The sequence below is a fragment of the Crocodylus porosus genome, unplaced genomic scaffold (genome assembly GCF_001723895.1).
Source record: "Crocodylus porosus isolate Cpor-Errol unplaced genomic scaffold, CroPor_comp1, whole genome shotgun sequence".
Taxonomy (NCBI): Eukaryota; Metazoa; Chordata; order Crocodylia; family Crocodylidae; genus Crocodylus; species Crocodylus porosus.
In genome coordinates, this window is record NW_017728947.1 from 53,899,426 (window position 1) to 53,913,087 (window position 13,662).

General features: G+C 46.3%; 1 protein-coding gene across 1 annotated transcript in view; it reads left to right on the forward strand.

Moving 5' to 3' along the window:
* Positions 1-13,662, forward strand: part of SPTBN5 (spectrin beta, non-erythrocytic 5) — a 151,274-nt gene that overhangs the window by 46,174 nt on the left and 91,438 nt on the right. Inside the window, exons 24-31 of the mRNA XM_019551043.1 lie at positions 1,103-1,289; positions 2,667-2,867; positions 3,552-3,668; positions 4,785-4,948; positions 5,418-5,550; positions 6,580-6,728; positions 12,021-12,135; positions 12,771-12,881. Coding sequence (XP_019406588.1) covers positions 1,103-1,289; positions 2,667-2,867; positions 3,552-3,668; positions 4,785-4,948; positions 5,418-5,550; positions 6,580-6,728; positions 12,021-12,135; positions 12,771-12,881 — 1,177 coding nt within the window. The remainder of the gene's footprint in view (positions 1-1,102; positions 1,290-2,666; positions 2,868-3,551; positions 3,669-4,784; positions 4,949-5,417; positions 5,551-6,579; positions 6,729-12,020; positions 12,136-12,770; positions 12,882-13,662) is intronic.

Genomic DNA, 13,662 nt, shown 5'->3' on the forward strand with positions numbered 1-13,662 from the left:
TACCCAGAGGGTCTCTAGCTGTCCATGCCGGTCGCCAACATCAGCTTGCAGGGACATGTAGCTTTCCTTCACATAGAGAGCTACACCCCTGCCCCTTTTGTCAACACGATCCCTCCTGTATAGGGTATAGCCCTCTATCCCCGTGGTCCAGTCATGGGTGGAGCTATTGCCTCCCTCCCTAGACCTCCATGCAGGAAGCAATATTTTTTTTTGAAGTTATTTAGAATCTTGCTGTACAAACTGGCATGCATCCCGGATGTGTGCTAGAGACAGGGATTCCCAGGTCCTGCAGGGTGGGTGCCCTTTGAGAGCAGCACCATGTTGTGTGCTCCAGTAAGCAACTACATTGAGGAACTTGCCTCACATTATGTTCCTCCTTAAGGAACAGACTCTAGTCCTAAAACCCAAGAGCCAAGCAAGATTCATATTTTGTCATCCAGCAATTCTGAGACTCTAGAAAAATCTGGGCCCAGACAGTAGTAGGCAGCTTAGTTGCATGAATTCCAAATCCCCTGGGCCTGTACCGTGGAGCAGCTCTCTTCACAGTGTTCTACTAGATCTGGCTTCTGGAGCCCAGATATCTTTTACTTCAGTGTGAAGGAGTCCATACTACTCAGCCAGTATCTGGATGATCTGTTTGGTTAATTCTGGGAGAAATAACAATGAGTAACAATGAGGTAGGCATAATAATCATGGGCGACTGGTGCCACCTTAAGGGTAACCAGCAACCACTCAGCGATATTTCATTGATTCCCCATTATACCCTATGGCCGAATCACCGACTCTCCTCTGAATCTTTTCCAAATCAATTTGGCCAAATCGAATCAGAAAAGCAATATGGATCTCCAAATCAAATCAGACGAATCTGAATCGGCCGACTCCAAATTGAATAGTTGCCTATTCGCACAGGCCTACTCGCTACATACTTGCCAAGAGCTGCCCTACAGAGAAGGGTTACTGTTTGTGCAGATAGAGATAGTACCAACCTTGGGAATTTAGTCTCCCAAAGACTGTCCAGCCTTTCACAATCTGCACTGTAAGATCATAGCTGTTTCCTTTAGTTGGTTGTGGATAACAATTCATTTTAACATCTCATCCTCAGATTCGAGTCCTTGCAGGTGCCTCTTAATGAGAGGCATCAGCTGCTGCAGGCAACAGTGGATCTGTACCAGTTCTACCATTACCATGACATGGAGATGAACTGGATCAAAGAACGACTGGCCATTGCCAAATCCACTAAATGTGGCAAATCCTTGGATGCGAGTCAAAGCCTATTGCAAAAACATAAGGTACTTCTTTTATGTTACTCTGGGTATGATGAGAACAAAGTATACGTCAGAGAATCTACTTGCCTAACACCTAAAACCCTACAGTTATATATTTCCCATTGCCTCCCAGGATTGAGTTGGAGAAGAGCCTTACAAACTGAAGGAGAAAAATGTCTATAAAGCCAAATTCTCACTGCAGTGTGATCCCAACATTAGCCATTTGGTACTGTCTGAGTTTATTCCAGTAGCTTCATATGTGCTTAGAATCCAGATGTAGTTATTTATTTATGTATTTATTTTATTTATTTATATGATTTATACACCACCCTTCCCAACAAAGGTTCAGGGCAGTTTCCAATAAAAGGACAGAATAACTTATATAAAACAGGAGAGTAACAAGACAACAAAACAACTTTAAAGGGAGGCAGAATATCAACATAAGAGAAGTCCCGTAAACAATATTTCAACCCAGCTTTGTTTGCTAATCACCTGCCCAAGTAAGAAGGTTTTACAGCACTTCTGAAAGATGTCCAAGCTCAGGCTTTGCAGGCCTCAAGAGGGAGGGAGTTCCAGACATGAAGAGCGACTGCTGAAAAAGATTTTCTGCATGTTTTTGCCAAGCAAACTTGGCATACTGGTGGTACTTGCAGGAGGTTGCTTTCAGCTGATCTTGGGGATTGTCATGGGGCATAAAAGAGAAGGCAGTCCCTTAGGTACTTAGGGCCCTGAATATTTAGGACCTTATAGGTCCAAACCAGCAGCTTAAATTACACTCAGAAAGCTGTTGGAGCCCGTGCAGACTGGAGCTGTGTGCTTTTGGCAGCCCGCTCCCATCAGGAAGTTCTACACCGGCTGTAGTTCCCAGATGGTTTTCAGGGGCATTCCAGATAGATAGATGACCTTCAAGGGAATATGATATTTCTGTTGAAACTATAGGAAGCATCTGTTCTTCCAGAAATAATGTTATCATTGTGCTTTGAGGAAATCAATTATTTTAATTTAAAATGCTTACATTGGTGCATTTTGCTATCACTGATACAAAATTCTTTGGACAAATCAATCTAACTGGATTGCACAATACAGATTTCTGTGGAATCTGCTTCTTTTTAGCTGTTTTGTTTTTCCACAGGTATCTTTTAGCCCTCATTCTTCCTACCTGGGATTTGGCAGACAGCATCAGGTCAATGAGCTAGACTAATGTACTGGCTCTTTTTCCATTGGCAGCAGAATGTGTCATTTGAGCAGGTTATAACAGAAGCAACTCATTTTGTGGAGATTTAAACAGTGGACCCATATATCTAATCTCCCTAATCTCTCATTTCTCGCATCCTTCCTTTGCATAATTGTATGCCACCCTGGCCATGCTTTTTTTTAATCTCCCACTCTTCCACTCCCCAGGAATTGCAGGCAGAAGTGAATGCTCACAAGCAGCACGTTCATAGAGTCCTTCACAAAGGAAAAACTATGGCTGAATGCAAGCACCCTTCATCTCAGATAATACTAGAGAAATGCCAGGAGCTTGTCACCAGCTGGATGGAGCTGGAGAAGTCATGTGAGGAGAGGATGAAGCAGCTACAGCACACTGTTGGCTTCCAGCAGGTATGAATTACAGTAAAGTGATTCCAATTAGTCTGTTTCAGGCCAAACGCTGACTGGATAAGCTTTAAGTAAAAAGTGAACCTGTTTAAGATCCCAAACCATTTGGGTTGATAGTTGCATCATTGCATGAACCTGAAGTAATGCATGGACGGCTGGGGTAGAGAGCTAAATCACAATCCCCTATCTGCAGCTGCTGGGCAGCAGCTATAGGCCTTCTAAACCAACTGCTGGATAAGAAAGGGGAACAGAATCTTGATCCTAGGCTAATGAAGTCAATGAAGAGCTTTAATTTAAAATCATTTGGGTGAGGATCCGGCTTTTACTCATGTGGTGCATATGAGATACATATGTTCCCCATACTCATTGCTTCACTGGAAATGACTTCACGCAGCACCAAACTGGGGCTGAACTGGTTCAGAGGGACTTGGATTGGACATCCCAGGCCAAGCTAAAGTGGGGCCATGTTTTGAAGGCAAATGTTTAAAATATGAACATCGGAAACCTTTCACTAGAATCTGTGAAAACTTTGCAGGTCATCTGGTGCTGGATTTCTTTGGGACTTATGCTTTAATATGTCTCCACCCACTGATATTGTAGTGCAATCTGTGGTCAGATTTTGTCAAATTGAAGGAGTGACAGTAACCATATCACACGAGTAAAATTAATTCCTCTTCCTTTTGTTAGTTTTTAATGCATACTTCAGACTTGGAAACTTGGGTAGCAGAGAAGCTTCCATTTGTAACCAGTGGGGACTATGGTAAAGATGAAGCTGCAACACTGAAACTTCTCAAGAAACACAAGGTAACTCAGTGTCATCACCCACATTAAAATTCTTCAGAAATGTAGTCCTAATCCACAGTGGTCCCTCCTAGTTAGTTGCCATAATTTGAAACTGGTGTATCTTCATCTAGGATGGATTTGTTAGAATGGAAATAACGGGTGATTATAGACAAGCTCTGGGAGTGCGGGGGCGAAAGGGTGGCATGCTTTAATCAGAGCAGCTCTGACAGCCACTCTAATTAAAGCACCTGGAGTATCACATGTATCAGTGCGCCCATGCTGAAAAATAGTGATGGGGGCACTTTAACTAAAGTTTATAAAACAAGCTGTAGTTAAAGTGTCCCTGCCACTATTTTTCAGTGTGGGGACACTGATACACATGATGGTGGAGTCTGCTGGAGCATGGTAATTAAAGCACATCAGAGCAGCCTCTCTGCATGTGTAAAGGTTCCCAAAGAAGGCTTAACTGGGGGGTGGATCATGGAGGAATAAAGTATCTTATTTCTCTGAGCTCAGAATCAGTTCTACTCTGTCATATTTATTATAGCCCCAGTGTTAAAAATATGTCTAAATCATTGTTCTGGGAATACTTTTCCTTTCCAGCAATGTAACAGATCTCTCTAGTGCCTTTGTTTGTCTACATCAGAGGTTCCCAACCCCTGGGATGCGGCCTGGTACCAAGCCACTAATGGTTGCCAGTCTGCAGGAGGGTTGGGTGCCAGACCAGAAGTCCAGAAGTGACCGACATACCGCAGACCAGCAGCCAACCCTTTTTTATGCTCGGTATAAACAGAACAGTATCTGTTTTTTATACTCAGTATAAAAAGGGGTTGGCTGCCAGTCCACAGTATGCTGGTCACTTCCGGTCTGCAGTATGCTGGTCGAGTTTGCCAGTCCGCAGTCTAAAAAGGTTGGGAACCACTGGTCTACATTGTTTGAATAAAGGTAAAAGTTATGAAAAACATTAATTCAGAACATTTGTGTCAGGAGAGGCAGTGTGGTCTTTAAGAAAGGTTGAGCCTTCTCTTTCGGTGCCTTTCTGATTATCACTCAGACTGCTGCCAACATCGACTGCCTGTGGATTTCATATAACTCACTTCCCTCTTGGTACTCAGGTAATTTTCTTCTTGCCCTCAGGCACTGGAACACGAGATCAGAGTTTACCAGAATATGAGGAATGAGCTGGTTGAAACAGCCGAAGCACATCTTCTCCCAGGCTTCATCCAGTTTGATGAGGTTGATGCTCCACAAGAGCAGGTTCTCTCAAAGTTCCAGGACCTGCAGGAGAAGGCTACAGCAAGGTATGGGCTAGAGCAGTGGTTCCCAACCTTTTTTTGCCATGATCTGCTGCTGGGAGCAGAGTGCAACAACGGTGGCAGAGGTGGTCCGGAGCCAGGGGAGCTCCTGGCATACGGCATGCTGCGTCTTTTATGTGCAGCAGCACTGCCATTGCCCCCATGACGTCATTTAGGTTGTGACCCAAGGTTGGGAACCGCTGGACTAGAGAAATAATGGTTTTGACTAAATACCCAATCTGGGTCCCCCAGTGAATCTCGGGTCTGATCCAAAGCCTATTGAAGTCGCTAGGAAATCTTTCCGTTGGCATCACTGGGCTTTGGATCACATTCTAATTACCTCTGTATATACTGCAGTGTCAGTTTCCAAAAAAATGGATTCTTTCCAGATTTGTATCCTGCAGAGTGCTGATCCTTGTGAAAAGTGATCTGGATATGTATCTTCCACTTTCTTCCTCCCCCTCCCTCTAAACAGAAGGAAGAAGCTGAATGAGACTCTTGTCCTGCATGAGTTCCTGAGGGAGCATGAGGACCTACAGGACTGGATCAGTCAGCAGAAGCAAGTGGCTAGCTCTGATGACTATGGCAGTGACTATGAACATGTCCTGGTGAGTTTCAGTAGGAAGCCTTGAAAGTTTACTTATTTTAGTACAGCAAACATACATGACATGGAGTCTGACTATATGAAAACTATGACATTGATGATTAGGACTCTGAAGACAGTATAAGAAATAGATATGAATGCTTGGGAGATGGGAATAAAAAGGATGGTGAAGGATTAAGGTGTTTAAGTATGGAATAAATACTGAACAAGAAACATGTAAATGAGCAACTGAAGGAAAAATGTAAGATAATTTAGAAAGTGAAATAGAATTATTGGGTGGAAAAGGTTGGCAGTGTTGTTTAACACACCCAGCTACTATAGCAGAGCAGGGATAGTACAAAATGGCTGGCTGCTATGGATGATCCCCTGTTAGAAAGAAGGGGCAGTAGGTTTCAGGGAAGAAGGGAGCAAAAGGAAATTTTTGATCATTTAGAAGAGAGTTGAAGCAAACTGGTGGGAGGGCTTTGAGAGGGCAAGACTTTGGTTTCCAAAACACTAGCATGCTGGGTGGATGATTCAGCAAGGTCCTAGAGGGCTGACAAGCTTGTCTGGAGTGGGCTGCTTAAAGCAGCCTCAGTTCATTTTCTTCTGACTTTGACTGGTGAAATATTGTGTCCACAAAAATGGAAGTGGGACTGATTGAAACTGTACTCCCAAATGAACTTTTACATTTGCCCTGCAGGTGTATACTATTTAAGAATTTAAGCTTAAACTTGTTCAGTTTCATACAGCATTTGGAATATGTTTAATCGGATGTCCATTTATTTTCTATTTCGGATTGCCCTTATCATATGGATTATGCTCTCACCCTCTGTAAGCATCACAGAGCCAGCACATTATTTTTTTTTATAGATAAACTGTGGACCCTATAGAATAAAATGTAGACTTACTTTCTCTATGGTTTCTGCCACTCTGTCACTAGCCTATTGCCTTCTTTTAGAATGTGATCAAGAGATGGCTGAGCAGGTATTGATAAGCACTAGTAGCAACCCAAAGAGAGTTTGATATTTCTTTTTCATTCCTCCTTGGCAAGGATCTTTGTGCCAAATTTGATACTTTTCGGCACCAGCTGGCAACAGCTGCCAACAGAGTTGCAGCTTGCCAGCAGTTAGCAGAGAACTGCTTGTTGGAGCATGGGTACTCTGAATCCAGAGAGATCCGGCAGAAACAGAAAGAACTACGGTAAGAGACTAGCCCTGCTTATATCCTTTAATTGTCTGTCTGTCCTGCCCTAGGGGGAGGAAAGAGGGAGAAGTTTAAGATACAGGCACCAAATTCATTGATTTATAAATGTTCAGCAGTAAGGACCAGAAAAGGAAAGGTGTCTTGTTCTGAAACAGGTGTCAATGGCAACTTTGTCAGTGGCATGGGACACAGAACGTATTTTTTTAAAATGAATAATTCAAATTATATCAACTTGCTGATCAGGCAGCTCACGCAGTAGGCCATGAACTTGTATGTAGCAGAGTAGGTAAGTTTCCTATGCCATTTTCCATACTTTCAGTTAATTGTACTGCTGGGAGGTTAATTACGTCATCAACATTTGTACTCCATGAATTTGAAATCTGTCGGGTTTGTGGGGAGAGTCACTGAGGGGTAGAATAGGATGGACTGTGTTGGGTAACCTGTGGTTGGATTCAGTTGAAGCAGGCTGGCATGCCAAAATGGCATTACCTTTTTCCAAAATTTTAGCTGTCATTAAAAATAAAAGGCACTAAATTCTAAGTTACACCCAAAGCCCCTTTATGACACCAATATGGTAGAAAAGGGCTTCAGCCCAGCTACAGTTCAGACGTAGGTTGTTGCTGTTAGAAAGAAAACCTGGAAAACATTAGCAGATATAATGAAGTTTTCCTGAATCTGGCAGCTAAGTTTAATATACCTGAAATCTCTGAGCTGTCCTCTTTTAGTTCAGTGAACAGTTAATGGTGATTATTTAAATGTAACCATTGCTAATTATTTCACTGCTGATTATTGGAAACTCCATCGTCGTGACTGTAGTTTAAGCAGTTACACTACTTCTTAGTGGCCCAAAGACTTTTTTTTAGCATCCTAAATTATAAGTCCTTCTTTCCTGGGCTAGGGACAGACATTCAAAAAGCCTGAGTCTGAATTGACTTAATCTTTGCAGGTTAGTCTAACCTGGCTAGGCTAAATCACTTTGTAACTGCCCAGACATGCAGGCATATGCAGTGGCTCAGGCTAGAAACTGGTGGAGGGGCACGCCCTTACACTGTGCTGAGCTGAGGGAGGGCATAGCCAGGCTATGGCAGGATGCTTTGATTGGGGAGGGGTTCCCACACTTCTGACCAGCCCAACAGGGAATTGATAACAGTGTTTATCAGGCCTAACGCAGTGTTTACCAGCCCATTAAGAAAATAACATAGGGACATTACCAGCTACCTGTTGATTCTCTTTGTCCCGTCTTCCACTGCACAGACCATAGCCAGCATGTGGTCCGCTAGGTAATGCTGAGAGGTGTCTGTAAGGCAGAGAGGACAAGGACAGGAGGAGGAGGAGGAATAGGGATGGCTTCAGTCAGGGAGCAGAGGGGAGGGGCCAGAAAGCCCTACCCAGGTCACTTAAATCCGATACTACATTCAAGCAAGTTTATCTCCAACCAGTCTCAGCCATTTTCAAACTGGTTTATGTGCACTGAACATCTGTTCTGTCACAGGTTTAAACTAGTTTCTGATCACCAGGGATCCAGGTTTTCTGTTTCCCAGGGAAGAATGGAGAAAACCACAGATTCCCTGTTTTTATCAGAGAAAATGCAGATTTCTCTTTTTAGCAGAGAAATCCACAGATTCTCCACTTTTGCACAGAGCTCTTGCAGGCTGACAATTGCCGGCAGAGGGGAGAGAGGGGCGAGGGTGGGGCCTGAGCCTCTGAGGTAGCCAAGGCCAGGCTCAGGCTCACACTAGCCCTTTGCTCGTGTGGCATGGAGGTAAGTGGGAGCCAGGGCCAGTGATGGGGCAGAGGTGTCGCCCTGTGGGTGAGCTTTGCTGGCAAGTGATACGGGACACAGTATGGTGGTGCCTGTCATGTGCAGGCCGCATATATGCCACCCAGCTGGCTGCCTGAGGGAGGGGGCTGGCATGAGGTCAGAGCACAGCTCCGTGGCTGACTGTGCAGCTGTGGTGAGGGATGGGGGTGCAGGGGCTTGGGTTTGCACGCAGAGGCCACTGCCACTTACCTGGAGGCCCATGATGGTGGTGACGGCCACTGCCTCCAAAACCTCCCGCTGCCACTACCGAGTCATGCCTGGAGCTGAGCAGCTGGCTGCCAGGCAGCATCAGCAGTGTGGTGGTGGCCGGGTGGTATGCAGCCACCCCCACCACCCCACGCCAGGCACAGCTCTGCAGCAGCAGCAGGAGGTTTTGGAGGCAGCGGCCGTCACCACCATCCCAGGCCTCCAGGTATGTGGCAGCAGCCGCCATGTGCAAGCCCAAGCTCCTGTCCCACCCCCGCACCCCCATCCCTCACCATGGCTGAAGAGCCGGCCATGGAGCTGTGCTCCGGCTGCATGACAGCCTCCCTCTCCCCCTCCCTCAGGCAGCTGGCTGGGCAGCATGTGTGCAGCCTGCACATGGCAGGCACCACCACACTGCACCCTGTATCACTTGCCCGCAAAGCCCCCCCACAGAGGGGCACCTCTGCCCCCCCCCCCCCGTCCCCTCTGGCCTTCTCCCAGCTGCAGTGTGCTGCCTGGGGCTGGCAGCACCCCCTGCTCCCTCAGCCCCCAACCATCTTCCCCAGCCCTGCCCCACAGACCCCAGGTCCCACTTACCTCTAGGATCCAGGGGTAAAGGGCATGGCTCTGTGGTAGCAGTGCTCACCCACAAAGCCCCCCCATCCTGCATGCAGCCGCCACCACCCCCACACCACTGCTGAGCTGTGCAGCTGGTTGCTGGGCATGCCGCTGCATGCAAGCCCCCTGTTTCCCACCCCCCAGCTGGGAAACACATATGTGGCCCATACACTGTAGTTACCATCATATTGCTGCTGCCCTGCCCTGCGCCACTTGCCCACAAAGCCATTTAGGTGGCCATGGGATGGTAGCACAGGGTGCAGTGGTAGAGTTGCAATGGCGGCCTCCGTGTGTGAACTGCCTGTCAGGCCGGCCAGCATGTGTGTGGCACACAGAGTGCCAGCATGTGTGTGGCACCCCTGGCTCTGCTCCTGGGAGTGGGCACAGTGGCACACTACCCCCTCCCTTGATCTAGCCCCCCAGCACCTTCCCTTCCCCCGCCCTGGTCTGCCCCTTCCCCACACACACACACTTACCTGCTGGGGTGGGTGTCAGTATGTGTGTCTGCATGTCTGGGGGGCTGTTGTGAGGGGCATCAGGAGGACTGTTGAGACTGGGGGGGAGTGTGGGGCACCAGCACCACTGGGAGGGGCTGTGACGGGCCTTTCATTTTTATTATGGAATCTGGGTTTTTAATCAGAGATTTTGCAATTTTTAATCAGAGAAAACCAGGATCCCTGCTGATCACTTAAATCGGTTTATGTGTAATGTCTTGTCCCTAGCCCTGGAGTACCTTCATTCGTCCATGTATGCTTGCTAGCTCTTCCTTTTAATTCATATGACTCTCTCTCTTATATTTCTAAGTTTAGCTTTTATGCTCTTCTTCTCCTGCTCAAATTTGTATTTTCACTCTCCTTTGGTTTACTATGGCCCACATGAGATGGGGCAGAGCACCAGAATCCAAGTACATCTCATTCACGTCTCCCACACCCAAGCTAAAATACAGTGCAGAAAATGGAAATCTGATACTCTGAGTGGTGAAATGGATCCTAAACACTTCCATTTCAATCATCCTACCACACATTATGAATAATTGCTCACAGAAATATAATGCATCCAAGGTGGTAAACAAGGTCTTTCTTTTCTATTCACTGCCTTTCTGCTGCTACCAGTGTACTTATCCCACCTCTTCATGCACTGAATAGAATCCATTGGACTGTATCAATAGTTGTATTAGGATTGACTCCGTAAGAGCAAACCCTTGTTGCCTGTAAGGAAACTGCCTCCAGAAAGAATGGTGGTGTAGCCTGGGTGTACACAGGTTTGCACTTGCCTCTCCAGTTGAGGGAATTATTGGCAGGGCAGTGTGCTGTAGAGGGACACAACAGCCCAGCCACCGCCTCTGTCCCCTATGAAGTCGGGTCCAGTCAATCAGTTACTTAACTATATACAGATTTTTTATTACAACAAAACCATTAAAGAATACCGATTGGGCAACCGTATAACTCTATTCACATATAAACTATTACTTCAAATTATTCACATAAACTGTAAGGCACAGTTCACAAATATAATCAGCAGTCCTTAGACTACCTGACTAGCCTCCAGGGCAGGGGCCCCACTCCCAAGGTACCACTACGGGAAAGGAGATAGGTTGGGAGAAAAAGGAGAGGAAGACCCCAAAGAGTCCTAAGCTCCCCCGCTATCACCCAGGAGTGGCTCAGGTGGTGCCCCTTCACAACCCTTGGGGGGTCCCTCCCCTGTGGGGACCCTCTCTCCAGGGTAACTTACTACTCCACAGTCCGGAAGGGTTGTCTCTTGTTCTCCAGCTCTGTTCCCCACTGGGTTTTTCTGCCACCGTCCTGGCATGCACCGCTGTGTGTGGTGGGCACTTGGCCTTGTGCTAGGGGTTGGAGGCCTGGACAGCCTTATGCAGCACCGGGGCTCAGTCTGCTCCCAGACCCTCTGGGCAGCAGCATCTGCACTTAGCTGCTGCCCTGTATCAGCAGCTGTAGACCTGAGCCACCTCAAGCACCTCCCAGGGTCTCTCACCCTCCACGCAGCACCTCCTGCACTGAGCTCCCAGCCTCATTCTGGGGATTGTAGACCCGAGCTGCCCCAGGGGCTCCAAAGATCCTGCTCCATGCACCAGCCTGTGCACTGTGTCTCTGGCCACACGCCAAAGGTTGCAGACCCGAGCCACCTCATGCAGCTCACAGGGTCTGAACACCATGCACTGTACTGTGCACTGAGAGCCTAGCTGCTGGAGCCGTGCCACACTCTCCAGTGACAGAAGTCTTCAGGGGCCCTTCTTGGGCTACTGCTTCACCCTGCTCAGCAGCTCTCCTCAGCTCTTCTAAGCCCCGCTCTTCTCTCTTCTCTCTTCGCTGCATCTGCCCCTCGTGCTGGGCACGCAGCTCCAGGGCTCCGCCCCTGCAGTCCTCCAGACCTGACAGTTTACAGTCTTCAATCAGGTCCCAGAGACCTCTTCTCCCCCTCCCCTCAGGAAAGGGGTATGACTATATTTCTCCTGCTGCCTCCTGATTGGTGGATGGGCTCCACCAATCAAAACAGCAGGATCTCAAGCCTGGAGTTCAACCCAAGCTCTGAAAGGTGAGCCTGCTACAATGGCAAGGGCAAAAGTTTAAATAGAGAGGTCTTTTTTATTTTTCCTCTATTTGTTCCTATATTTTCATGCTTCCTCTCTCCATCCCCCACTGTAGGAATTCCTGGGAAGAGCTACTGGAAATGACCAGAGTACGGGTCAAACAACTTCAGGAGGCTGAAAAGATTCACAAGTGTTACCAAGACCTGACAGATGCCCTCACCCATATTGAGGTAAAAACTGGGGGGAAAGAGCTGTGAAGTAGGTTTCCCATTTTTTGCCTTACCCTGGCGGGTCTCTAGCAGACTCACCCTTCAGATTTCTGACATTTAAAGACTGTATTTCCACTAGAAGTGCTAAAAATTCTCTTCCTCCTTCAAAGCCTGAACATAATAATGTTGTCGCACATAACATGACATTAACATAACCTCTAGGCCTTCAAACCAAGCCAGAACAATCATGTTGTTAACTGCTTCAGTTTTACAACTTCATCTTTAGTGTTAGCTTTTAATGCGTTGGAGAGAGCACTTTCCATCAAAAAGGCATCTCCTTAGATGTGAATTAGAGATAATGCCACATAGTTTCCTGCATGTGCAAGGCAATGGGACTTTTCTGGTTTATGGGCTGATCTATTCTCCATTCAATTACTTAAGTGAAATTCCATTAACTTCAATGAAATTACACCTTATATGCACTGGTATGAGTAAAGAATCAATCCCCTGTATTTCATAATATATTACCCACTATTTTCCCTATAGCAAAAGAAAGTCAGGTGCCATACTGAGTGAGAAGCTGGCAGAAATGAATCCCTGGGGTTTTGCCTTGAAGCATAAATTAACAAAAGGGTCATTAACTCCTTCCTTGCTAGGAGAAGACCAAGAGCATCCCAGATGACATTGCAAAAGACCTGAGTGGTGTGCTATCCCAGCTACGCAAGCATGAAGCCCTTGAGCATGAAATCTCTGGAAATGAGCAGCAGGTGAGAAGTCACTTGTAATTTTTAATATGCAGTAAACAGCTGGGATTCTAAGACCATTCCAGCAATAAGTACCCATTTTAAGTTTGTCAGGGCTACAAAAAGTCCAAGGGTCTCCCTTAAAGCCTGCTATTTCTCTTAATGTGTTTAAGGTGATAGTTATGCAGTGAGTCATTTAAGGCCTTAAAATCAAGGAAAGCTTTATGAGTCTTGACTCCAAAATTAGTTTACAAGCTTGGTTCTGATAACTATTTGAAGTGATACTTATGTTAGGCTTATCTTAACCTTACAGTGCATTTTTCCTTCTGTTCAAAACATCTCTCAGTTCATTGCATAAACATTTTCTGGATACTGCATGATATGAGGAGAGACTGAATATTTTCTGGATACTGAAATGGGTTTGTCAACTTGTTAGAGTATGTCATGGAAGATGAAGAGGAGGTGAAAACTCACTGAGAGGTCTCCTGGGAGCAGGGCTACTTGTGAAGTTAAGATTGGGGAGTACACTTAGGCTTGTTAAAAGGCTCTTCTGAAAAGGTTTAGGTCATGAAAATAACTATTTTTCAGAATGATTCGTATTTTATCCACAGAGATTTGATTTAATAGATTTCATGGATTTCATAGATATTAGGGCTGGAACTACCTCTGATGGCAGTCTGTTCCAGGCCTTGGGGACTCAGACTATAAAGAAGATCTTCCTTATGTCCAGCCTGAAACAGTCTTGGAGAAGTTTGTGACCATTTGACCTTGTCATCCCATGGGGCGCTCTGGTGAACAGACGTTC